General features: G+C 37.0%; 1 protein-coding gene across 1 annotated transcript in view; it reads right to left on the bottom strand.

Annotated features, from left to right (window-relative positions):
• Positions 1 to 27,836, bottom strand: part of PRTG (protogenin) — a 150,144-nt gene that overhangs the window by 55,937 nt on the left and 66,371 nt on the right. Inside the window, exons 7-11 of the mRNA XM_069098104.1 lie at positions 27,509 to 27,668; positions 24,501 to 24,748; positions 22,226 to 22,390; positions 15,769 to 16,074; positions 13,443 to 13,631 (exon numbers count right to left, since the gene is read on the bottom strand). Coding sequence (XP_068954205.1) covers positions 13,443 to 13,631; positions 15,769 to 16,074; positions 22,226 to 22,390; positions 24,501 to 24,748; positions 27,509 to 27,668 — 1,068 coding nt within the window. The remainder of the gene's footprint in view (positions 1 to 13,442; positions 13,632 to 15,768; positions 16,075 to 22,225; positions 22,391 to 24,500; positions 24,749 to 27,508; positions 27,669 to 27,836) is intronic.

The following is a 27,836-nucleotide window of genomic DNA, read 5'->3' on the forward strand; positions in this document are numbered from 1 at the left end:
AAAAAAATAGTTCTCAGGGGGCAGAGCCAAGATGGCAGCATAGAAGCAGGAAAGCTCCCTACGCTCCCCCTATAACAAAATACCTATAAAAATGACTCTAAACAAACTTTAGAGCTACAGAACCCACAATGTGACAGAGAGAAACAAATCTCTCATTGGCTGCCTGCTCTGAAGCCTCCATGGGCTCTGGCACCTGGCCCGAACAGCCACAGCTAGAGGGAGGTCAGGAGAGTAGATCACCAACAGCTGTGGCAGTTTCCAGAGTTAAAAACCCATAGATGCCAAAGACAAAATGAGGAGTCAGTGCAGACTTTGGCAACAGGGAGTCCAGGAATGTGGTCCAGCCTCTGCCCCTGGAGAGAGAAGTGGCTGAGGCATGGAAGCTGCAGCTGTGTGGCTGCTTCAGAGCTCCTGGCCTGCAGATTGTAGGGGGACCAAGCAACCGTTCTGAGGAGTAATCGCTCTTGCTTTAACTTGCTTGGATCTGGATTGCTGTCTAGGGTGGAGGCCCTGGGGTGCATGACCAGGTGCCAGAGCCTGTGGAGGCTTCATAGAGGGCAGCCAACTAATAGGTCCAGCAGCTGTGAAAACCCCAGCAATTTGGGACAAAGCTCTCCTCTCTGGAAGCAGAGTTCTACTGTGGCAAGTAATTGAGTGTCAACATGAGCAAGCAAAGGAAGCAAAGCAAGCACAGCAATCCGACTTTAGACTCCTTTTTGGGGAAAAAAAGGATCAAAGCAAGGAACAGGAGGAAGACAACAAAGTCAGAAATCCTGTACCAAAAGCTTCCAAGAAAAATATGAATTGGTTACAGGCCATAGAGGAGCTTAAGAAGGATTGTGAAAACCAAGTAAGAGAAGTGGAGGAAAAATTGGAAAGAGAAATGAGAATGATGCAAGAAAATCATGAAAAGAGAGTCAACAACCTGAATGAAGAAAATAACTCCTTAAAAATAGACTAATTCAAATGGCAAAAGAGGCCCAAAAAGCCAATGAGAAGAAGAATGCCTTAAAAAGCTGAATTTGACTGATGGAAAAAGAATCTCAAAAGGTCACTGAAGAGAATCATTCCTTCAGAATTAGATTGGAGAAATGGAAGCTAGTGACTTTATGAAAAATCAAGGTATTAAACAGATCCAAACAAATGAAAAAATAGAAGGCAATGTGAAATATCTCACTGGAAAAACTACTGACTTGGAAAATAGGTCATGGAGAGATAATTTAAAAATTATTGGACTACCCAAAAGCCATGATCAAAAAAAGAACCTAGAAATCATCCTTCAAGAAATTCTCAAGGAAAATTGCCCTGATGTTTTATAATCAGAGGGCAAAATAGAGGTTGAAAGAATCTATCAATTACCTCTTGAAAAGATCCCCAAAAGAAAACTCCTAGGAATATTATAGCCAGGTTCCGGAGTTCCCAGATCAAGGAGAAAATATTACAGGCAGCCAAGAAGAAACAATTTGAATATTATGGAAACACAATCAGGATAACACAGGATCTGACAGCTTCTACATTGAGGGATCAAAGGGTTTGGAATACGATATTCCAGAGGTCAAAGGAGTTGGAATTAAAACCAAGAATCACCTACCCAGCAAAACTGAGTATAATACTTCAGGAGAAAAATATTGTCATTCAATGAAATAGAGGACTTTCGGGCATTCTTGATGAAAAAGCCAGAGTTGAATAGAAAATTTAACATTCAGATACAAGAAGCAAGAGAAGCTTGAGAAGGTAAACAGGGAAAAGAAATCATAAGGAACTTATCAAAGTTGAACTATTTATATTCCTACATGGAAAAATGATAATTGTAACTTATAAAACGTTTCTTGGTATAAGAATAGTTGAAGGGAATATATATATATATGTATACATACATATATATGTCTATATGGGAGGGTATATGGGTATATGAATACATATGTGAGTGTGTGTACAGGTAAACATAGACAGAAGGCACAGGACCAATTGAATAGGAAGAGATGATACATCAAAGGTGAAATTGAGAGGTGAGAGAGGAATATAATGAAAGTAGGTGGGGAGAGACAGAAAGGGGTAAAGTATCTCATATAGAAGAGGTAAGGGAAAACTCTTACAATGGAGGGGAAGAACAGGATGGCAAAAGGGAAAGAGTCAACCTTACTCTCATTGAATTTGGCTTAGGGAGGGAATGACATACACACCAAATAGGGTATCTCACCCTACAGGAGAGTAGGGGAGAAGGGGATAATGGAGGAGAGGGCAGGTTGGGGTGGGGAGGGAAATTGGAAGCATACACTTTTGAAAAGGAACAGGGCCAAAGTAGAGAATAGAACAAGTGGGGGGTGGGATAGGATGGAGAGAAACATAGTCAGTCTTTCATAATATATCCACTTTGGAAATGTTTTGCGTAGCTACATGTGTACAACCTATATTGAATTGCCTATCTTCCCAGTAAGGGTTGGTGATAAGGGAGGAAGGGAAAGAATCTGGAATTCAAAGTTTTAAAATCAAATGTTAAATATATATATACACATAATTTTTTTACATGCAACTGGGAAATTAAGATATACAAACACTGGGGTAATAGAGATCCATCTTTACCTACTGGAAAGTTGGAGGGGTGATGGAAGAGGATATAGAAGAGAGCAGATTGGGGGAGGGGGTATATAGTGGCATCGCTCTTTTGGAATGGTAGATAGGGGAAAGACAGGGATAAAATTTGTAACTCAAAATCTTGTGGAAAGAATGATGTAAACTAAAAATAAACATAAAATTTAATTAAAAAAAAAAAACTGGCACCAAACTAGGAATAGGGCTATCATTGAACCAAAAATAAAAGAACAAAGGTAGAAAAAAATTAGTTCTCAAAACTGCATTTACAATCAGTTTGTAAAAATAGATGTCTGCTACTCTATCATTTAACTCTGGTTTCAAGATTTCAAAGTTATTTCTGAGATGCAAAAACAAAACAAAAAATACAGAAATCAGTTATTTCAGTTTAGTGGTCCAGAGTTCAGGAATTTAAAAACACATTTTCCTTTAGTTTGATGTGTGGGGATAGGATATTTTTCAAACATACAAATGTAGGTTATGTTAAATATAATGTATGTAATAAAAAAGTAAGTTTTAATGATCACATACTTACAGGAAACTAAACTGATCCATTGTCAAAAAATTAGGACAAAACACACATCTATTGAATTACATCTTGAACCTCAGTGTATTAAAAAATGAAGGCTGTCCACAGTATGGTGGACACGTACCTTTCTAGTCTTTTTTTTTCATATTGCTCTCCCTCATGAAATTATATTCTAACCAAACTAGATAGCCCAGCTATTTTCTGAACGTGAGACCATCACCTCCTTCCTGTTGCACTGGCAAGTCTCTCATGCCTTAAACCCACTCCTCCTTCCCTCCTCCCAATTTTCACAAATCCTTGTCTGCCCTTCAAAGCTCATTCTGACACCATTTCCTTTATGAAGCCTTCTCCCCCTCCTCGGTTGTTAATTAGTACTCTTCCTTCTTTAATTTTCCCATGTTAAGCTTATTTGTGTACCTGATGTATACAACCAGCAGAACATACAATCCTTAAGGAAATCAACTGTTTTGTCATTAGAGAGGCCTTGCCAGTAGCCATTTAATAATTTTTAAAAAATATCAATGGCTGAAACCTAAAACCATAATATATATTTAAAATTATCAACGTAAATCAAAACAGGAACATCAACATGTCTCTCAGAGTTTGTTAAGGACTGAACTATGTTATAATATGTCTTTTTTAAATACTAATTTTCTAAAAGTTATAAGGCTAGATAAAAGCCTAGGGCTGATAACAATTGGTAGGGACTTAGGTTTATCATTTACAAAGTGCTTTACACAAATTATTTTATTTGATCCTTAAAACAGCTTTATGAGGAAGGCCATATATAGTAGTAGTACTATCATCATTTTACAGATGACTTGTCCAAGGTAACATGCATAGCTACTTATATAAGACTCATGGAATTTAGATTTGGATGGCCTTGGATGGATTTAAATGGTTCAGAAGCTATTTAGTCAATGAGGGTCCATGGACTCCCTCCCCCTCCCCCTCCCCAAGGAGAGGTGAATAGATTTCAGGGGATCTGTGGACTTACTTGTATAAGGAAACAATCATATCTTTATCATCACTAATCTCTGAGATTTAATGTTTCCCTCAATTATGAAGGTAGGCAACAAGACATTATTCTGAGAAGGGGTCCAGAGGCTTCACCCAATTATCAAAGTAATTCCTAATACAAAAAAGAATCTTGACTCTGATCTACCTGGCAAGTCAAAGTTCAGTCTCTGCCCCAAGACCTCCAATGAGGGAAAGCCAGCACCAACCACTTCACTTTTTGCCAACTGTTACAAAATTTTCCCTCAGCATCAAGCCTAATTTGTCTCTATGCAATTTTTGCCCATCACTACTAGTTATGCATTCTGGTTAAGCAGAATCACCCTAGTCCATCATCTATGCAACAGTCCTTGAAATACTTAAACATAGCTTCATTGACCCCTGATCATTCTCTTTTCTAAGTTGACCATTCCTAAGTTTCTTCCATCTATCCTATGTGATATGGAATCAGGGCCTTTCACAATCTAACTTTCTATATATATATATATACACATATACATATAGGATATAATATATATTGAATAATTGAAGATAATATATATATGTTGACTATAATGTGCCAGAAATAGTATGAGCAGAGTAGAGAACAGTAGAACTTTCATCTCCTTTTTCCTGGAAACTGTATCTTTTGCAACGTAACCCAAGACTTCATTATTTTTTTTATTGTTATTATTATTATTTGGCTGCCATATCACACAGCTGACTCGTTGAGAAGGGGAAGTGAAAGAAACTATTCATATAGCACCTAATATGTGCCAGACACTGTTGCAAAGCTCTTTTTTTTCTCTTTTAAACAAATATTATCTCATTTGATACTCCCAACCATGAGAGGTAGGTGCTATCTTCATGTTAAAGGTGAGGAAAAAGGGGCAAACTGTGAGGTTGAACACTTTCTAAGGGTCATACAGCTGGTAAATGTCCAGGTGACATGTGAATTCAGGTCCTCCTGATGCTACCAGCTGCCTTTTCTACAGTAGTGTTCAGTACACTAAAACTCCCTGGATCTTTCTCAAACAAAACTTTTTCAGTCCCCAGTCACTGTCCAGGTGGGTTACCTCTGTAGCATGGACCCTGCCATCCTCACCACCACCAACACTGGCCAAATCAGCAAGGTGCCCAGAGGGGAAAAGAGGAGGAGTCATGTGCCAGGTGGGTGTAATGGTAATGGCATTTTAAAATTCCCCTGTATTGGCTTGGATTTTGGTTTGATTGTGTTAAAACCCAGAGTTTGTTAATCCCACTTGTGGGATGGACTTGTTGAAGTGAAAAGAGAGTGCTGAACTGGGAGGAGCTGGTGACATAGATTTGGAGAGACACAAGAGAGAGGCAGAAGAACTTTTTGGAAGCAGCACCATTTTGAAGGCAGAGAGAGACTGAGAGGATTGCTGGGGGCCACTTTGAATTGCCCAGGACTTTTGAGAGCTGCCAACCAGAGCTGCCAAGGACTGAGGAGACATGGCTGTTTTGCTAGTACTTTGTCTGTCTGTTTTGATGTTCTTTTGCCAGATTTGTCCACTGGTGAAAGACAGTCCTGTTGTTGCAGAAGTCTTGGAACCTTGCTGTTGGTTCAGAGCTCTTGAGACTGTTCTGCTGACAGGGAGTGAATACTGTCCACTGGTGAAGGACAGTGCTGTTGTTGCAGGGGTCTGGGAACCTTTCTGTTGGTTCAGAGCTACTGAGACTGTTCTGCAGACAGAGAGTGAATACTGTCCACTGGTGAAGGACAGTACTGTTGTTGCAGAAGTTTTGGAACTGCTGTTGGTTCAGAAGCCCTGAAGAAGGATTTTCTTGTTGTATGTTTACAGAAATCCTGGAAGAGGGTTTTGCTAATGTTTTCAGGGGTCCTAGGACTGTTTTGCAGACAGAGGATGAATTAATGAAGAGACTTGGCAATGTATCTTGTGGCCTTGCTAAGCTTTGTCTCCCCAGGAACAAAGATTGCTGAGAACTTGCCTTGTGTCAAGATGAAGAAAAGACTTCCATTTGGGTATTAAGTGCTGTGCTTAAACTTGTTGTAACTCTGGGGTAGATTCAATAGTGATCCAGGGGTGGGGAACTTTTGACCTTTTTGTGTTCTATGATTGAACAAATGAATGTACTTTACTTATGATTGGAAGCTAATCTCCATTTGAGAAGAGGGGCTTTGTGATGGACTAAATGAAGGTACAGCCTAGGGGTGGAGTAGTATTTAGAACAGGGACTTTGTAATTGATTGAATGAATGTAAGGTCCTGGGGTGGGGTAGTACTTGGAGATTATTTAATCACACTTAGTAAATGCTGTATTTTGAATGATCCGGCATATTTTGATCTTCCCTGTTCTTAATTTGTCACTGAATAAAATAGAGAGCACCTATGCTGGTATTCTGAACCTTGGGAAGTTGCCTTTGCTTGGCATTACATTACAGTGGGCCAACCTCCAACACAACTTATTCGTCTGACCAGTACAAAGGTGGCCTAGTACTTTATGTCTGACACCCCTGCAAACAGCACCATCCCCCAAGTGACTTCCAGCCTGATCCTGGCAGCAATGGTCCAAGCAAGTAACTCCTGCAGAGACACAAACTAGCAATTGCTTCCCAGACCACCAGCCCTGATTCCAGCCCAGCCCCCACAGCCAGTCACTTGGAGAAGCAACCCTGTGGAGATATGACCTGGCCACTTCCTCCAGAGCACAGTTCCTACAGCTACACAAAATCTGGAAAAGAGAGTTTTCACCACCAAAATGGTTCAGCATCAAAAATGAATATAGCTTTATCAATGAAAATGACATGAAATAAGCCTTTTTGTTTAAAACTAAGAATCATTGGGCTTTTCCATCAGCTCCGAACCTAAGCATTCCTAGAAATGTTTTGTCTTCCCCCTAGAAGATTACAAAGTCTTTGAAAGCTATGACCATTTTATTTTCCTATTTGTCTCTCCAGAGCTTAGCGTATTGCCCTATATATAGGAAACACTTGGTAAATTCTTTTTCATTCATCATTCATATTGTATGTGGAAAGTTGAATTTTTGAACCCAAGTATAAAACTTTTTACATTTATCACAATTGAATTTCATCATTTTGAGTCAACTTAATGCTCTAGGCTTACTTTAGGATGTTTTCTGGTCCTGATAGTCATCTAGGGTATAGAACTATCCCTTTTATTTTGTTTGTACCATCTGCCAATTTTGATTGCTTTGGATGCACTGATTAAAAACATGTTAAAATTCAGGAAGCCAAGCACAGATTTCTGGGCATACTATTAGAGATTGTGAAGTGGCAGAGCCGAGTTTCAAACCCATGCCTCTTTCAACTCTTCCACACAGCTGCCCCTGAATAATGGATGCAAAAATCATCAACTAATTGGATAGCTCAAGAAATAGGTATTCTGAATAGATAACTGGATTTCCTGTTTACCTCAAAGTTAACCAGAAAACTCTTTCTTGTTTTAATGCTATCCTCAGTATAATGAAAACACTTCATGAACAAGGCCCGGCCTCACACAACATTCAGAAGATATTTAACAAAAATTTCATGAATAAATATAATTTGCAAATCAGTTGACTTTCTTATTGGAAATTTAGAAATGCTTGTATTAATGAAGATTATGAATTATAAGATATTTTATTAGAAAACAAAGGGATACATTTCAAGACATCAGAGAAAGGGGTTGTATTGAGTACAAAATAAGTTATTTTCAGATTACCATTCAAATATTTTGGTTGAGCTGAATTTGTACATTTTAAATAGTGATATTTAGGGATTTGCTGTAGTCAGTATAAAACAGCTTACAAGAACAGATTGTTAAATTTTCAATGTGAGCATTTACATTTCAGTAAACTGCCAAATACTACAAGTTAGAGCTTGATTTATTGTCTAGGCTTAAGAAAGTGATTGGGGAAAATACTAATAATGCAATTTAAATTTAAAGGTGTGTCCAGAGTATATTTAAAAAAAAATAACAGAGAGTTGGTTGTTTAAAATTTACCAAAATATCACTGGTAATATTCCACTTAAAATTTCATTTATTAAATAAGTGAAACCCATTCTTGTTAAAAATCTTTTGTGATATAGTAGAGGGTCTTATTTTTAATATAATTAAAAGCACAATGAAAGCACATATTCAGCATTCAAGGCACAAACAGGATTCCTTTAACCTACTGGCCTCTGGTCACATCATTCTCTGTTAAACAGGGGCCAAGTGCCAGATGCTATGACTAAAAATGGTCACAGATGGTCAGTTGTCCAGTTAACACAGCACACTACTTTCCCCATATCTTCTTAAAATTGTGAGTAGGATATTGCTGCAGATGAAAAAAAAACCTGACAATGGTCAAGGGGTCATTTGACCTAGTTAAGACCTCAGGTCAATTCAGTCAAAGTTAAATTCTCCCTGAAAATAAAGCTAAATTATTTTCATGAATAAAAAAATATAGTTCTTATATTGTAACTTACAGGAAATACTAAATCCTTAAACAGGAAGAAACATATCCCTATGAATCTCATGATAGGAGGAATTCTACTTCTAATAGTAAGAACAACAACAATAGAAGACTTATTTTTGTTGCTGTTGTATAGCCATTTCAGCTTTGTCCAATTCTTTGTGACCCCATCTGGGGTTTTCTTGGCAAAGGTACTGGAGTGGTTTGCCATTTCCTTCTCCAGTTCATTTTACAGATGAGGAAACTGAGGCAAACAGGGTTAAATGACTTGGCCAGGATCACATAGCAAGTAACTGTCTGGAGCAGAATTTGAACTCACATCTTCCTGACTCTAGGCCCAGTGCTCTATCCACTGTGCCACCTAGCTGCCCAAGAAGACTTATATGGTGCTTTAAAATTGACAAATCATTTTACAAATGTATTATCTCATTTGATTTTCGTAACAACCTTATGAGGTAGTCATTGTTATCCCCATTCTACAGATAAGGAAACTGAGATTCAGGGAAGATACTTAGTTGTGATAACAAAGCTAGTACATGTTACAAGGAATTGGAATGAAAAGGGAAGGGTCTATCCAAAACCTGCTCAGTCTTCAAAGCCCAACTCAAGATCTACTTCTATGAAATCTTTCCTGACTACTAAGAATCACACACAGAATATCAGAATTTTGGAGTTGGGAAGGAAATGCCCTCTGCCCCTGCAGGAGAACTATCCTTCTGATTGGAGGGTGGCGAGACCCTCCTAGAGCCTGCATCTAAGGAGGGGATCCAGGCTAGGCATCTCTTCATTTCCCAACTCTCCTCTGAACTTTTCATCATGCCCCTGAAACCTCTTTCTCCAGGAAGGTGATGTCAGTCCTAGCATTTACAGCCTTGGAAGTAGCCTCTACCTTCCCTCTGATTGGAGGGCTCCTCCTGGCCATCTCTTCATTTCCCACCTGCTTGACCTCCTCTATACCTCTCCATAATGCCTACCAGCACCAACCCAGTCAGAGTATATTCCTTTTTATCTTTCCACCCCCACACTGGCCTTTTCAGTTCCCCTTTATAGGTTGTCTTTTCCATCAGGATGGAAGCTCCTTGAAGGAACTCCCCTTTCTATTTTGCTTATATTTTTATCTCCAGAACTTTGCACAGTGCCTAGCATATAGTAAAGGCTTAATAAATATCTGTTGAATGACTGACCGACATTTAGTCCAGCTCAAGTCAACAAGCATTTATTATCTTTCACGTTGACAAGCACTATGCTGAGTGCTAAGGAGAGAAAGAAAGGTAAAAGTCAATCCCTGCTCCCAAGGAACTCATGGTCTTGGTGGGGAGACAACGTCATAAACAACTTTGTATAAACAAGCTATGTGAAGGATAAACTGTTAATAATCTCAGAGGGAAAGCACTAGCATTAAGGGAGCAAGGGAAAGCCTTTCTGAAGGTGGGATTTTAACTAGGATTTGAAGGAAGCCAGGGAGGCCAGGAGGTAGAGGTGAGGATGTGGGGACATGTAGTGTCTTAGGAGAGGAACAGCAAGGGAAGCCAATGTCACTGGATCCTAGCATATGTAGAGGGGAGTAAAGTATAAAAAGACAGGAAAGGTAGGAAGAGATTAGGTTAGGAAGGCCTTTAAAAGCCAAACAGAGGCCATACTACCACATCATATGGTCAGCATTTATATAGCACTTAAAACTTTTCAAAGTATGATTTGCCCAGGGTCAAAGAGTTAAGAGTCTGAAGCAGGATTCAAAGGCAGGTCTTTCTGGTCTCAAGTTCAGCACTTTGTGTCACTCCACTCCTCCCAGAACCATGATCTCTTTATTTACCACCAGGTTGCCTAATCACCTTTAATATAACACATCAATGGCCATTCAGCCTTGGCATGAAGACCTTCAAGGAGGGGGAATTCATTACCTTTAAACAGGAGCCCATTATATTTTTGGATAATACAGCTAATGAATTTTTCCTTATATAAAGTTTAAGTCTGCTTCTTTGTAACTTCTATACATTACTCTGGGTTCTGCCTTCTGGGGACAGACAGAACAAGTTAACACAGCATTCCTTTAAACATAGCTATCATAAGCTCTCTGAGTTTTCTCTAGGTTAGGGTGTCATTCCTTCAGCCTATCCCATGGCAAAGACTCAATGTCCTTCCCCATTTTGATTGCTTTATAGCTTACCAATGTTTTTTCAAACTATGGCTCAGAGAATTAAATACAATTCACTCTGTACAAGAAGGTCTGATCAGAGCAATGAGACCATCGGTCAATCAGTAAGCACTTAATAAGTCATGCATGTGGCAGGCACTCTGCTAAACTCTGGGAATATAAAGAAAAGGAGTCCTTGCCTCCAAGAAGCTCATATTATAATGGGGGAGACAACATACACATATAATCTATACAAAATGAGGACATAATAGTACTGTGGTATATCAACAGGCCAGCTATGTGGTGCAGGGGATAGAATCAAGAAGACTTATCTTCCTTAGTTTAAATCCAGCCTCAGATACTTCCTAGCTGTGTGACCCTTGGCAAGTCACTGAACCCTGTTTGCTTCAATTTTCTCATTTACAAAAAAGAGCTGGAGAAGGAAATGGCAAACCACTCTAGTATCTTTGCCAAGAAAACCCCAAATGGAGTACCAAAGAGTCAGACATGACTAAAACGACTGAACAATGACAATAAGCAGTTGAGGGGATTAGGAGAGACTTCATGAAGAAGGTGAGTGATGCCTGAGCTGGGTCTAACAAGAAATCAAGACTGTTGAGAGCAGTATCTTAGTATTTCCCTGTACCCTAATGGAGAGTCCAAGAGGTAGAGAAAGAGTATTGCAGGCATTGGGGACAGCCAGCAGAAAGGCATGAGGTAGGAGACAGCACCAGGTATGCAGAATCACTACAGACAAGTATGACTAGTTCACAGAGTACATGAAGGGGAGTCATGTGTACAAAGACTGAAAAGGTGGGAAGGGCCGGGCTGTAAAGATATTTAAATGTGAAGAGGCATTTATATTTAATTCTAGAGATAACAGAGGGAGACACTGGAGTTTGACATGGGTGACATGTCACTTTAGTAAAATCACTTTGGCAACAATATGGAGGACAGATTGGACTGGGGAAAGGTTGGAGGTCGGGAGACAATAGGAGGTTGTTGCGATAGTCCAGGCAAGAGGTGATGAGGGTTTGACACTGGGCGGTAGTTGTGTGAATGTAGGGAAGGGGATGTACGCAACACATGTTGTGAAGACAGAAATGGTAAGATGTGGCAGCTGATTGGCCATGTGGGGTAAATGAGAGTGAAGGGTCAAGGATGATGCTAAGGTTGAAAACCTGGAAAACAGGAAGAACAGTGGTTCCCTTGCAATATTCCTGGAAATTTTGCCTCTCAGTTCAGCCCAAGACTGACTGCAAAGCATTTTTGGCTGCTACATCATGCCACTGACTCACATTAAGCTTGCAATTCACTAAAATCCTTTTAAGTGATTTTCAGACAAACTGTTTTCTATTCATGTCTCACTCCCCTATGTTATACCTGAGACAATTTTTTGTTTGTTTGTTTTTGGTCCCAACTGTAAGCCAATATAGCACAGTTGAAAGAGTATTTATTCTAGTGACATTTGAACTAGGGACTCAAATCCCACATCTGACTTTTTTTTTTAATGAGACGTGGGCAAAATCCAATTTCTGGACCTGTTTCTTCATTTACAAAATAGAAGGCTTCTGAAATAATTTCCAGTCCTAAGTCTATGATGTATCCCCACTAAATTTCAGCTTATTAGATTCTGTTCAATGTCTTAGACTGTTGGAATCTTTTTGAATTATGACTGACATTCTGGGTGTTGGTTATCCCTTGCAGCTTGGTGTCAAATGCAAATATGAAGAGCATGCCATCTATGCCTTTGTTCAGATCACGGATAAAAATGTTAAACGGCTGAAGGTCAACCAAAGATCCCTGGAGCACTCTACTTTAGAGACCTTGCCAAGTTGAGAGCCATCCATAATAGCAACTCTTTGAATCTTAACCAGTTCCACATAATCTAATTGTACTATAGTCTAGCTCACATCTCTCCATTTTTTCATTAGAATAGAATTAGATAATGTATCAAATACTTTGTAAAACATAGATAAATTATATATCATTCCCTTGAACTACATGCTTAATTACCTTGTGGCATGCATGTTATACTTTTTTTTATTCATCTCTATTATTTTTCCTTGTTTCCAAATTCTGTACATATCTTTTTAAAAACTTAAATTATATGGCAAATTCTTTGTGCACCCCCCTAGAAATTCATTCTCGAAAGCTTTCCATCCCTCCTGCTCTGTCTATTCCTGTAGAATATAAGGTCAATGGGATCCTACTTCTCAGCCATTAACATCTGCTTCCCCAAACTCTACAGCACATACCAGATTATGTTCAGCTTTCATCTCCTTTTCTATTATCAACTTTAGGAGAAAGTGTTTCTCCCTCCTCCCACCCAAGGATCACATCATTTCCACCTTAGCAACCATTTTCTATCTGTTAATGAGAATTAGATACAGATTTAAATTTCCCATTGGAAAAGAAATCAAGTCAATTGATACTTTTACCCTGAATTTTTGTTTCACTCACTCAAAACATAATTAAACAGGATTAATCTAATGCTCTACTAGAAGTCTATATTATAAAGAAAAGGAGAGATACAAAGTCAGAGGAAAAGTAAGAAGACAAAATGTGTAACTGAAATTTTGAAAAGCTTCCAACAGCACAAAAACCTGTTTTGTCGCAAGAAATAAAGTGGTTTAGGAAAAAAAAATTTTTTCAGTTCTGTTTGTTACTCTATCTGTTTCTCCTTCTTAAGTTCAATTTCTTTGTTCTACTTAGTCAGGAAAAAAAAAGAACAAAGTTATACACTCACCTAAACCACTAATGGTATGAAGAAAGTCACTGGCATCCAAAAGAATGGGTCCATTTTCCTGTTGCCCTTCCTCTTTGTAGTATAACTTGTAACCCTGAACAGCTGCTGTGTCTTCAGAATCTTGCTGCCACCTCACTGTAATGGTGGTACAATTCAGAGGCTCCAAACGTAACTCTGGAGACTTTGGGGCTGGACATTTAAAAATAAAAACAAGAACAGAACTTAAAAAGTATAACCAGGTAAGAAAAACTTAATATATATAAAAGTATTGAGTTTCAAGCTGCGTTTACAGAGACATAGGATCAAAGCCTAAGGACATATGGTAATGCTGCTATAATTGTAGGAGATCTGAGTGTTTCTCAGTGATGAACAGATCTAACAAATAAACAAAAGGAAAGTATTAAATTTAACAAACTGTTGGAAAATCTAGAGCCAAAAAATGAATTTCATCTTCTTGATGAAACACTGAAGGAAATAAATGTTTTTAGCACCATTCCTCTCCTCTCCCCCCAAAAGCTGCCTAATATCTGTTACCAACCAATAGTTCATGACACCACATCTGGAGGGTGGCACTTACTTCTTGGAACCCTATTTTAGGAATAATAAGGATAAGCTAGAGGTGTCCAGAAGAGGGCAACCAGGATGTTGAAGGGTCTCAAGATCATAAAACTAAATTGAAAGAGCTCAAACTATTTAGGCTAGAGAAAATTTAGAAAAGATGAGAATTCCTATTTGTCAGTAATTAAAGGTCTAGCATAGAGAAAAGAGATTAACTTTGTTCTGCTTATCCCCACTCAGCAAACTAGGACCAGTACACAGAAGTTACTGAAAGCTCTACTTTGGTTTAGAGGGAAAATAAGACAAAAGAGAACAAAACACCCCTTCTTAAAAATTAGCGCTCTTGGGGGCGGCTAGGTGCCTAGGTGGTGCAGTGAATAGAGCACCAGCCCTGGAGTCAGGAAGACCCGAGTTCAAATTCGGCCTTAGACACTTGACATAAAACTAGCTGTGTGACTTTGGACAAGTTACTTAACCCCAGTTGCCCTCCAAAAAGCAAAAAAAAAAAAAAAGAATTAGAGCTCTCTATCAGTGAAATGAGTTGCCTTAGGAGTAAAAGAAGTTACCTGACTTAAAGTCTCAGAGGATACTGGAAAACAAGTTCTCTTATCTCAAATGAGAAATATTTGTTAAGCATTTAGCACAGTGTCCAGTATAAAGTAGGCACTTAATAAGTGCTTGTTCCCTCCTTCCCTTTAAACCTAACCCTCTTTGCATCATACTGGTTAGGGAAAAAAAAAACAAACCCCCAAACCTCATAATCACAATAAAAAGTCATTAATTTGCAATTGGTGATAATTCATCTAGAATGAAGACCCATGTTTGCACTATATCTGAAGAAAGGATTTCCTATACAAATTAATAGTGTAAACAAGATGTTAAAGGAGTTTTTTTTTAAAAGCAACCCAACAGTTTCTATGCAAAAAGATGCTAATTATAAGTAGATGTCTTTTCTCTTGCAAATTCCCCCATTGGGCAACTAATGACTTATAAGAGGGTTGGGGTTTTTTGCACTTTGTGTAACAAATTCTTGGACTTTTTTTTCAAACCAGTCTCTTTCTCTATAGCTCATTATTTACTACTAGTGTCAGTCTTTAAAAGAAATACATTTCTCCTTCACCAAGACCCTCCCAAACAACAGCCATTCATTGGACATAATGCTCTGCCACTTGGCTTTCCTGATGCAGTCAAAATTTATAGCTACATAGTGAAATGTTTTTCAGAATTTCTGTATTTTGGAGACCAAAACTAGGGCAATGAAATAGGCATGGATACACTCCTTTATGTACTTGCTACTACCTAGAAAAAAATTAATTTTTTTCTTCTTTTCTATAAGGATAAAAAATAGTCAAGCACACAATAGAAGACACAGGCTACAAGCTTTGGGGAATTGCAAATGCTAGGAAAAGGAGTTATTATGAAGACAAACAATGTTAAAAGAAGAAAGGACAAAAAAAAACCCATCAAAGCTTTTAAAAGAGTGGAGGAATTAAATGAAGAAAAGAATGGGAAAAATAAAAGAATGGAAGAAAGAAATAGAAAGGAGAGCAAAATTTTGAAAAACAGACCTACTGCTACAAAACTGATTTAATTCTTCTAAATTTTAGAAGTTTGCCCTATCAGAAAAATGGAGCAAAATTCAATGAAGCATGAAACAGAAATTTTCTAGTTTCAAATATAAAATCATTAGGTCCAAATATCATGGTACTTCAGGGAATGAAATAAAAAAGATTCCGCCACACCTCATGAGGTGTTTAAGAAAGTTTACCTTTCACACTTGTAGCTTTTGGTGTCCTATGTGAAGTCCATACCGATGCCTCTCCCAAACCTACTCTTGTTGCAGCAGTAATTCTCACCAGGTAGACACTATCAGGTTTCAGGCCCTCCAACAGGTATTCATGAATGGTTCCTGGAAGTTCCAAAACTTGAATAGAACTCTCTGTACTGATTCGAAAGGACACTCGATAAAGTATAACTTGGCCTCTCCGGTATTTGGCTGGGATTGGTAGCCAAGAGATGAGAATGTCTGTAGGGCTTCGACTTGTCAAACTAATTTCAGGAGGTCTTAAAGGCACTGTAAATAAAAGAAAATGGGGGCATCAATCTGGAATCTAATGTGTCAGTGAACATTCACTAAATCTTCCTTATGCATACAGGAAAAATATCAGCTTGTAATGAATCCATAATGAAGAGATGTAATTCCTGCTTGTAAGGTTTACCAACAAACTAATACTTCTTCAATACTCCAAAGATTAGTAGTTTAATTGATGTAGGTCCTTTCTGTAACAAAGTAGATTGTAGACTCTTTGGGAGTCATAATGGTCAGAAGATTCATCATCCTGTGGCCAACTTTTTGATGATAAATTTAGCTAAGATGATCTTCACAAGATAAGCCACTGGGCTTCAAATTCAGTTCAGACTGGTTGAAGAAGCAGCCTGAAATAGTTTAGAGTTTTAAATGTTAAAGTGAGAAATCATATTTTAAGTTAGTGAAGATTCTTGAGAATAATAATGACTTGATTTCAAGTCAAACCTAAGCTTAGAGATATTTTTGGCATCTCTATGGCAGATAGAGTAGAAAGGTGAAGGAACTACCCCCCAGTAATCTAGGCAGGAAATGATGAAAGCCCGAATTAGTTGGGGTGGTCATTTGAGCAGAGAGAAGGAAGCGGATATAAAAAATGTACAGCTAGAAGTGACTAGACTTGGCAATTTATTGGATAATAAGCATGAAAGAAAGGGAAAGATTTGATGATAACTGTAAGATTATAAATTTGGATGACAATAAAAATGGCAGTGCATCAAAAAAAAAAAGGTTTGAAAGAAGGGTAATTTTAGTGGTAAAAGAAAGCTTTATTTTGGACATACTGCATTTAAGATGCCTATGGAACAGTGATGTCCAGAGAGAAGTGCCTAGCAGGTATTTGGTGCTGCTGCACTAAAGTTCAGCAGAGAGATTAGGGCTAGATACACAAATGTGGCAGTTACTGTACAGAAGTGATCATTGAAATCATGAAGCTGATGAGATCACAAAGAAAGAGAAGAGAAGAGGAACTAAGACCGAAACTTGGGGAAAGGACTAAGGTTAGAGAGTGGGACACAATTAACAATCTAGCAAAAGAAACTGAGAGTAAAAGAACAAGGAGAGAACAGTGATCCAAAGGAGGGAGGGGAGAGTAATTAAAAGGAAGGAGAGGTCAGCAGTGCCAAATGCTGCAGAGGTCAAGAAGGATGGTAGAAAGACCATCACAATTAGCAATTAAGAGTTATTATTCTACTAGGTCTGTATCCCAAAAGAGATTAAAAAAAAAGAAAAAAGGACCTATATATGTGGGGAAACATTTATAGTAGCTCTTTTCTGGGGGGTAAAGAATGGGGAGTTGAAGGGAGGCTAGGTGGCACAGTGAATAGAGCACCGGCCCTGGAGTCAGGAGGACCTGAATTCAAATCGAGCCTCAGACACTTGACACAATTACCAGCTGTGTGACTGTGGGCAAGTCACTTAACTCCAATTGCCTCAAAAAAAAAAAGAATGGGGAATTGAAGGGATGCCTATCAGTTCGGGAATGGCTGAACAAGTTGTTGTAGTATGTGATTGTGATGGTTGTACTATAAGAAATGATGAGCAGGATGCTCTCAGAAAAAACTTGGAAGACTTGCATGAGCTGATGCAGAGTGAAATGTACTGTGTACGAAATAACAGTAATATTGGAAGAAGATTAATTGTGAAAGACTTAGCTATTCTTAGGAATACAATGATCCAAGACAACTCTAAAGGGCTTATGATGAAAAATGCTATCCATCCCCAGAGAAAGAACTGTTGGTATTTAAATACAAATTGAAGCATACTTTTTAAACTTTCTTTATTTTTCTTGAGTTTTTTTGTCTGTTTTCTTTCACAACATGGCTATTATGAATATGCTTTGCATGACTACACATATGTAACATATATGGAATTGCTTGCTTTCTCAATGGGGGAGAAGGGAGAGAATTCTGAACTCAAAGTTTTAAAAACAAATGTTAAAAATTGTTTTTACATGTAAGTGGGGAAAAATAAAGGGCTAAATAAAAGCTAGAAAAAAAAAGAGTTATGGTAGGCTGGATGGTCAGGTGACCAACAAGATGGAGGAAAAGACATTTTCTTGTATCCTCATGACCTCTCAAACATCTCCAATATAGAAATCTTGTATAACAGATAAAGCAATTTCCTTTATTTCCATGTTTCCAAAGACACCAGTTAAAAATGAGGTAAAACCTGATGAACTAACAGAAAACAAGGCTAACCCCTAACACACTCATTCAGCATCCCCTTCCTCACCAATCACTATGCTATGACAAGGCTGCTTAAAACTGACTCATGGGCTATCTATATAACATGACTCTATAAAGCTCCTCTTTTCCCTCATGCTGCAGAAAACCAAAAGGCACAGGCTTGCTCTGGATAGTATTGTAATGTGACAGTGCTCTGTCTTGCAACAGAGATCAGCAAAAGATGAACAGAAGGACCTCAGACAGGAAACATTCATATTGCTCCACTATGCCTAAAAGATAGAGGGACTGGCATCCAGCTGGTGCTAGTAATAATAGAGTTGCCCTAAAACAGAATAAGCTAAAATATTTGAAGAGTCAAAGTACTGTCTTTACAGAGGAAGAAGTAAAAAAAAAATCTGAATTCAGAAAGAGTGATGGTGACCATGGAAAAAATGATTCAGTCAACTGGTAGGATGGAGTGGGGGTGGGGGGCAAACTGTTAATGGAAGAAAAAGACATGAAGTGGAAGCAAAGATTTTTTATAAAGGACTACAGCTATGAAAGAGAAAAGAAGTATAGGATAACAGTTTTAAGGGGATCAGATGATTATCAAGATTTGATTTGTTTGTTTTTTAGACAGGGGAGAGGTAGGAATATTTATAGACAGTAGAGAAGAATCCAGTAGACAAGGAGATTCTGCAAAGGAGGAGAGGCAATAAAAGGGGCAAGTTTCCAGAGAAGACAGGAGGCAACAGACCAGGGTGCAAATAGAAGGGGTTTGGAAAGAAGGACTTTTTCCAGCTTGGTAAAATCTCTGAAGTTTGTGGTCTACTGGTATAGTCTCTGAGAAACCAGGTCACCTTCATGGCAATAATAATACCATCAATAAAGGAGTTAATATGTACAATACAAAAATAGGAACATCAAAAGAGGTGAGTTTAGATAGAATTGAGAGTATGATTTAATAAACATTGGGAAATGAGAATAGTAGAGTGAGCTGATTTGAAGGTAAGTGTAAAAAACCTGTGTTAGCTCTAAAAGGAAATTAAAAGGCCAAAATCTAAAAGGAAATAAAGTTCATTAAAGAAAGATTTTCAGTTAGAGGTTTTAGAGAGAATTAAAAAAAAACGCAGCAAGAATAAAAGAATTTTTATGATAGTTTCAACTCCTTTCCAGCTAGTACATGAGGGAAAAAGGAAAAGAACAGAAGTATGGGTAGCTATCCTAAAAGAGGCAGCTTTCAGTATAGATATAAAAAAATGACAGGACAGACCAAACAGAGGAATACAGAAAAATATTTGTTCTCAAGTTCCTGGATGAAAAAATTTCTTTTTCTATTGCTTCAGAGACAGGAGAAGAGAAAGTTAAGAAACAAAGACATTTTTTCCATCACCATATAAACAGTGAATTTTACTTCAGGGATTTACACCATCTTAATTTATTTTTAATTAAATGGTTTACATGAACATTATCAGGTATCAGTATAGCCAAAAATATTAGATTTGATTTTTGGAGCTATATATCTAGCCCTAGTTTCTTCCCTGACCTTTAGTATTGTATCATCAGCTGGTGATTGGGCATCTTTCCTCTGTGATCATCTCCAATTTATCCTGGGCATCTTATTTGAACATAGTTGTTTTTCATATTTTCTCCTTCACTTAAACTGTGAGCTCCTTAAGAACAGGGACTGGTTTTTGTTTTTTGCCTTTCTTTGTATGCCCAGCACTTAGCCAATGCCTGTCACAGAGTAGGCATCTAATAAATGCTTATTAACTGATTTACTGGTCAGAGGCTTCATATTACCTCTAGAATCAAATATAAGATCCTGTGTTTGGCTTTAAATACCTTCACAACCTGGCCTTTTCCTGTCTTTCCAGTCTTCTTACACCTCACTCCCCTTCATAAGGTCTTTGGTCTGGCACTACTGGCCTTCTTGTTGTTTCTCACCAATGACACTCCATCACCCTACTTTATGCCTTTTCAATGTCTGTCCTCTATGACTAGAATGGTTTCCCTCCTTGTTTCCCTGGCTTCTTTCAAGTTTCACCTCAAATCCAACCTTCTATAAGAGGCTTTCCAGTCCCTACTCCATTCCTAGTGCCTTCCCTCTGAAATTGCCTCCCATTTACACTATACGTATCTTGCATACACATCATTGTTTGTATATTGTCTCTCCCATTAAAATGTCAACTCCTTGAGAGCAAGGACCCTGGTTGTTTTTTTTCTTTTTTCTTTTGCCTTTCTTCATGTCCTTAGTACTTACCATAGTATCTAGCATATCCGAAGTACTTAGTTAAATCTTGCTGACTTGACCATTGATTTGGCTGGAAGGGACAAAGTGAAATTGTTCTTCTGCTTCCCTTCAATTGACTCTATATTAGTTTATAGAAATCTTCCTAGGTTTCTCTGAATGTGTCCTATTGGTTGTGGCTTACAGTGCAATAACATTCCATTCCATTTATATGCCATGATTTGTTCAGCCACTCTCCAAATGATGGGCACCTACTTTGTTTCCAGTTCTCTGATACAACAAAAAGTACTGCTATAAATATTTTTTGTGCATGTGGGTGCTTTCTTCTCTTTCTTTGACCTTTCTGAAATATGTGCCTAGGAGTATTATCAGGAGGTCAAAGAATATGCTTAGTTTAGTGACTTTGAGGGAGTTCCAAATTGTTTACAGAATGACGGGACCAATTCACAGTTCCACTGTGTACCTAACTTCTCGTAGCCCCTCTAACAATTTTCATTTTCATTTTTTTTGTTATATCTGCTCATCTGATAGGTGTGAAAAAAAATCTGAGAGTTGTTTCAATTCATATTTCTCTTACTGTTAGTGGTCTGGAGCATTTTTTCAAATGTTTATGGTTAACTTCCATTATTTCATTTAAAAACTGCCTGTTCAAATCCTTGGACCATTTATTTATTGGGAAATGGCTCTTATTCTTGTATATTTGCATCAATTTCTTATATATCATGGATATAAGATGGTCATTAGAGAAATATGCTGCAAAGATTTTTCACTGTTTTTCTTCTAATTCTAACTGCATTATTTTTTCCATCACAAAAAGATATTTAAATAGTAGCTTTGTTTCTCCACAACCTCATCAGCAGAATTTCTTGAATTTAATTATATTTCTCTACTGGATGGACATGAGGCAACAACTCAAAAGTTTATTTTAATTTATACCTCTTTGATTAACATAACACTTAATTTCTTTTTTTTTTTGGAGGGGGGAAGGCAGAGCAATTGGGGTTAAGTGACTTGCCCAAGGTCACATGGCTGGTAAGCGTTAAGTGTCTAAGGTCACATTTGAACTCGGGTCCTCCTGACTCCGGGGCTGACACCTAATAGCACTTAATTTCTAATGCACAGGTCTGATAACTGGGCTGAAGAAGTAATGTAAACTAAATATGTCACACATAAATAAGAAATCTTTCAAAAATTTTCAAATATTTTTAACCTATGAAACTGATACTAAGATTCATGTAAATAATATAGAACCTTGCAAAACTCCATAAGTTGAAATAATTTGCCTCAACATTATGTCAGGTACTTCAAGCCCCTTGTTAGAAACTCTTTATATAAATTTAAGATTGCACCGTAAAATGCCTAAACCACATTCAGTGTAATCTAAATAATTTTCTCTTTTAAATGACTCAAGGTGTAGCATCATATTTAGAATCTCAATTATATGTCTTAATGCTAAGGAAACAACTACAAGACAATCTTATTAAGTTCTGATTTAATTATCTGCATTTTAAGTTATTAACATTATTTTATATATAACTTAACATTTAAATTATTTTATAATGCACTTAATAATATTGTAACTTAAAACCAGACATGAGATGAAAGATGAGCACAGCTGTATAATTTTAAAAATATAAAACAGTTACGATCTTCCATAATTCAGATTAATTACAAAATATCAATTTTAACAAAATATTTCAGTTCTCTAGGGTTATTTTCTTACCATCTTCAAGTGTATTCTGAGTCACATGATCAGACATCTGGCTGGCTCCCATTGGCATATATGCCACAATGTAAAAAGTATAATTGCTGGCTGGCTCTAAGTCATCAATAATATAATGGGTTGTATCATTTCCAATGACTACTTGATACTCTTCATTATTTAAACCTGAATTAAAGAAATAATAATTAGTATATAAAATGATATATCTTCAAAATGTAGGTCTATCATTGTAACAAGCATATCATCCTAATCGTTAACTCCCTACTTGGTGTCTACCATTCCCCTAACAAATGCAAACTGGAAATTAGCAGCTTCCTGAAAAGAACAATGTCTCATCACAAATTGCCATAGTCAGCAATTTTTGCTGAATCAGATCATCTTGAACACAATTAATCTTACCTAAACTTTATTCAATACTAAGTCAAAACAGAGTAGGCAGTATACAGTAATACAACATAAAACTCTGCAAAGTCTTATTCAAATTGATCTTAATTCTATTTAAAGTCAATGTGTTTTTTTTTAAATCTTAATTGCAAAGGCTTCATATTTGACCACAGAGGAGGTGATGCAATTACTCTCTTTTAAAACAAACAAACAAACAAAAAAGTTATCTAGCAAAAGATCTCATTTTGCTCCTAACAAATCTATTAAATTAGAGTGACATGAGTTTTTACTTTCTTTTATGCTGAAGGCAAAAGGACCGGCACAAAATGTAATTTTTAAAATGTTTTGTCCTGTAATGAGTCTCTTTTGAGGGAAAAAAAATTCTCATCAATTCTTATTAATATATGCACGGCAAAGTATAGAGCAGGGTTTGTCTTTGTTGGATTTAATTCCTATAGACTGAACCTGTAAAGCGGAACAAGTGCACTGAGAGCTACTGTGCTTCCTTAACAATTCACAGCAAATGCATGTCAACTTAATCAAAACTCTCTAAAGGCTGCAGCGCCTGCTCTGCACAACTGAATTTATAAACAAAACAGAAGGCAAATTCCGCTATTAAGTTTTCCCACATTTCTGAATTAACTTGATAGCATTTTAATTAGACAAGATTATGGGCATTTCACAACAGACTAGTTAATAGCTTGTTAATTAGGAATCCCATAGTACGATTTCTGACCTGCCAAACAAGGTTCTTGAGTTCAAATTAAAGGGCCTTGTTCTGTCCATGAATGGACTAGTAGGCCTCATGTGGAGGTTCTAATCAAACAGCTATAATAGAAAACAAGAGCAGCCTTCCACCAAAATCAGTATTCCTTTTGTGCCTTTTAAAAATCACTAACAAGGGAATTAACATACTCCAACATGCACTCTCATCAGACCTTCATTCTTTCTTGCTACCATGACCCCTAATTTAAATGTAAAACATTCCTCTTTAAAATTTAAAAAAAAAAAGCCAAAAAAAACCACCTGTTAGTATCTTCAGACAACATTATTACACTATTCTTCTGGAACAGCTTAAGTTGTTTTCAGTTTATATTTTAAAAATGCTGGCTTGATGTGCAATTAAAACTGTGAATGTATTTAACTACTGAATGTTGTATGATACCATTAGAAAAATCTCTGGGTTTTTAAAAAAGCTTTTGTTTTTGTCTTTTTTTGCATTTCTCTGTAAGCAAAATTTAAGGCTAATACATGAGACCCAATAGAATTGAACAGAAATTTCAAGAAAGACTCAATTTCAAACTTAATTTAAAAAAATCGATTTAACAAAGAACTTCTTATCTAACTTAAGAAGTATAACTTCATATAACTTTAAAAAGCATATGAGAATGAAAAGAATACAAGTATAGAAAATGATAATATATATTTTATAACTTTAGTATAAATTGTTATAGAAAAACTATCTTTGCATTAAATCTTACTGTTAGAATGAAGTTATGTTCTATGTAATAATATAACCTTAATCTCTTCATTAAATATTAATTCAGCAGTTCATATCTCTGTACAAATGAAACCCTTAAGTCCTTTAGCATAGAATTCTTACTAAGTGAAAAATACTTTACACTAGGTTTCAAGAAATACACATGGTCTGAAACATAGCAAAATCTAGAACTTTCCTATAAGAAAATTTTCAGGGTTTTTTAGGGGGGAGAGTATTGCTTGTTTTAAAATTAGATCTATATCACTTAACAATTTTGTTTAAAGACTTAAGCAGAACTTAAAAAAATAACATTGCTTGAGTATTATATACAAATATGTAAATAATTTCTACCAAGAGACAAAGCCCTTATTAGTCAGTGGAATGTAAAAACAAATTTTAAATAGTGCTCACCTTCTGCTTTCATATAGTGTACTGAATAAGCAATAACTTTGTCAGAATTGTAAAGTGGCCTCTCCCAAGCCAAAAGGATGGCTGAACTTGACATAGTTTCAGCATGAACATTACAAGGGGCACCAGGTCTATCTTCTGACATTACTACAGTCAGTCTGGCTCTGGACAAAATAGATCCTTGGCTATTCTCAGCCATACATTGGTAAATAGCATCATCTTCAGGAATAATCTGGTTAATGACCAATTTGCTGAGGGAAGAAAAAAAAATTGTTCAAGTCACATCATTTCTAAAGAATTTTCCAAAAGTTATATTAAAGATGAGTTTTTAGCTACTAATTATTCTTCTTATACTATAACCAAATTCTGAATGATGTAAAATTCATTGCCAATAAGTGTCTAATTTGGCTACAAGGGAATATGACAGTTTTAATTCAGTATTAAGACAGTTAAATTTATCATGATTCACATGGGTGATGTGGCACACTCATTCATCAATTGCAATCAAATTCTTCAAATTTAGTAGAAAGTTATTGGCAAATATTTTTCAAAATTTGGTCTCATCACTGGTCTTACTGACCAGTACTACTAAAACAGGAGGCAGCTGGGTGGTTCAGTGGATAAAAGTGCTGGCCCTTGCATCAGGAAGACCTGAATTCATATCTGACCTCAGATATTCACTAGCTATATGACCCTGGGTAAGCCACTTAACCTCTCTTTGCCTTAATCCACTGGAGAAGGAAAGGCAAATGACTCCACTACCTTTGCCAAGAAATCCTCATGTTCAGTTATTCAGTTATGTCTGACTCTTCATGCCCCCATGAACCAGAGGACACCATGTCCTTCTATTAACTATCCATCTCATCCTCTGCCATCAACTTTTCCTTTTTCCTTCAATCTTTCCCAACATCTGGTTCTTTTCAAAAGAATCCTGGTTTTCTTTCTTTTCTGTTTTGTTTTGTTTTTTTTGCTTTTTGGAGGGGGGAAGGTAGGGAAGTTGGGTTTAAGTGACTTGCCCAAGGTCACACGGCTAGTTTTCTATTAAGTGTCTGAGGTCAAATTTGAACTCAGGTCCTCCTGACTCCAGGGCCAATGCTCTATTCACTGTGCCACCTAACTTCCCCATCCCATTTTTCTTATTATGTGACCAAAGTGACCCCATATGGGGAGATAGAATTGGATATAATCTAACAACAACTATCACAATATATAATAGCGTTGAACATATTCAGTATTTCTTTTTTTTACAAATTAGCAAAACAGATATAAAAATATTTTATGCAGCATAAACTATAGTTCATTCACATTAACTAACATGTATATAAAATTTTCAACAAATTTTAGAGATAGGAGGGAAATTGGACATTGAGTCTCTTTTCACAGCTGAAGAAACTGAAGGCAAGAAAGGCTTCAAGCCAAGAAATGGCTTGCCTAAAAGTCATGCTTCTGGTTAGTGGTAAAACTTAGGCTGGAACCCCAGGTCTATTAATTTCTGAGTCCAATGTTGTTTCTACTATACCATTCTGTCTCTTTGATAAAAGAGCAAGAGAATGACCTGTGACTACTAGGGGCACATTTACCTCTTATATCCTCCTTTACCCCTCTTCTATACCTCTTCCAACTTTTCCATTCCCCAAGGCTGGCATAGGGTTTGGATGAGATGAGAATCAAGAATGTCATTCCTTCTAATGAGATAGAAGATGACCAGTTCTATCTGCTTTGCCACTGATTTCCTTTATGCCCTGCAGTCTCTGGGTACTCACATCTGATCTACTTATGTTACCTGAGGATCTCTGGGCCATGTCCAACCACACCACCACAGAACCCTTAGGACTTCTGGGACTATCCATCTATCCTACAGCTGAATTTTCTTTTATGTGTAGTCTTACTCAATTAAAGTGTAAGCTCCATGAGAAAGGGGACTGTGACAATTTTTAAAAATTTGTACTTTCAAAACTTATTTCAGTGCATGGCGCTGAGTAGATGCTTAATAAATTTTTTCCCATTCATTAATAATGCAACTGGATTCTATAGGATTCTGACCAATCAACAACCATTTAAAAAATTTCTATTGTATTCCAGGTACTGTACCAGGTGATGGGGCTATATAGAAATAAAAAAAAAATATCTGCATTCAAGAGGCTTATATTCTTTCAGCAGAAAGAACATCTTAAAAATGAGGCATACAGAACAAAAACAAAGTAAAAACAAGCAGGGAATGAACTAGAAGCTGGGAGAATCAAGAAGGATCTCATGGAGGATGGCACTTAAGCTGAGTCTTGAGGAAAGGCAGAAATTGTAAGAAGAGGAAATGAAGAGGAAAATTTATTCTAGGCATGGGGAAGAGCCTGTGAAGATACATGTATATGAGAAACAGAATTTTCTGTACAAGTGGCAGCAATATTGGCTGGACTGTAAAATGTGTGAAGGAGAATAATGGATAATAAACCTGGAAAGTTGACTGGATTTAATCTGTGAAAGGCTTTAAATGCCAACAGAAGAATTTATATTTTATTCTAGAGGAAACTAAGGGCCATTTTTGCTTATTGAGCAGGGGAATGACGTGATCAGACATTTTTTGGGGAGGAATATCAGTTTGGCAGTGTGTGAAGAACAGACTGAAGAGAAGAAAACATGGAAACAGAAACTCATGAGGGGGCTACGAAAACAGTCCAGGAGACAGAGGTTAAGGCACCAAATAAGAGTGCTATGTAGTATAAATAGAGGGAACTAAATGGATTAAAGAGCTATGTAGGTGGAAAGTAAAAGACTTGACAATAAAACGGATATTTATTTGGAGATGAAAAAGGCTGAGGAATTGAGGATACTTCAAATTGTTTTCCATAAAAATACCAAGGAATGTTGGATATTATCAACCTAAATGTTTCACTTCAAAATTATTTTTAAGGGACCTGTATCTCATTTAAACATAAAACACCATTTTTCTTATCTGCAATTATAGATTTAAAACTTGTGATAAAAAGAAACAACAGAACAGTAACATATCTTACCTGTTATACATTTTTATTCTTCCATTTGAATGAATCCTTCTTCCATTTTTCAACCATGACATTTTGGGTGAGGGAATTCCCTCTGCCTGACATACAAAACGAGCAGTGCCAGCGCGGGGTCTTGTTAAACTTTCTGGCCATTCCACAAATGACGGAGGAGCTATTGGAAAAAGTTGAAAAAAATAACCCACATCAAAATCTAAAATATTTCTCAGAACTCCAAATAACTGATTCAAAGAAAGGATAGTTATTGATCTAGATTTTCCCTACACCAACTAGGACAGTATTTCTGCCAATTGATAAGATAGCTTTCTATCATCCTGAAGAT

Source organism: Petaurus breviceps, unplaced genomic scaffold (genome assembly GCF_028583685.1).
Source record: "Petaurus breviceps papuanus isolate PSGF00001 unplaced genomic scaffold, PetGlider_PUasm1.0 37, whole genome shotgun sequence".
Classification (NCBI taxonomy): Eukaryota; Metazoa; Chordata; class Mammalia; order Diprotodontia; family Petauridae; genus Petaurus; species Petaurus breviceps.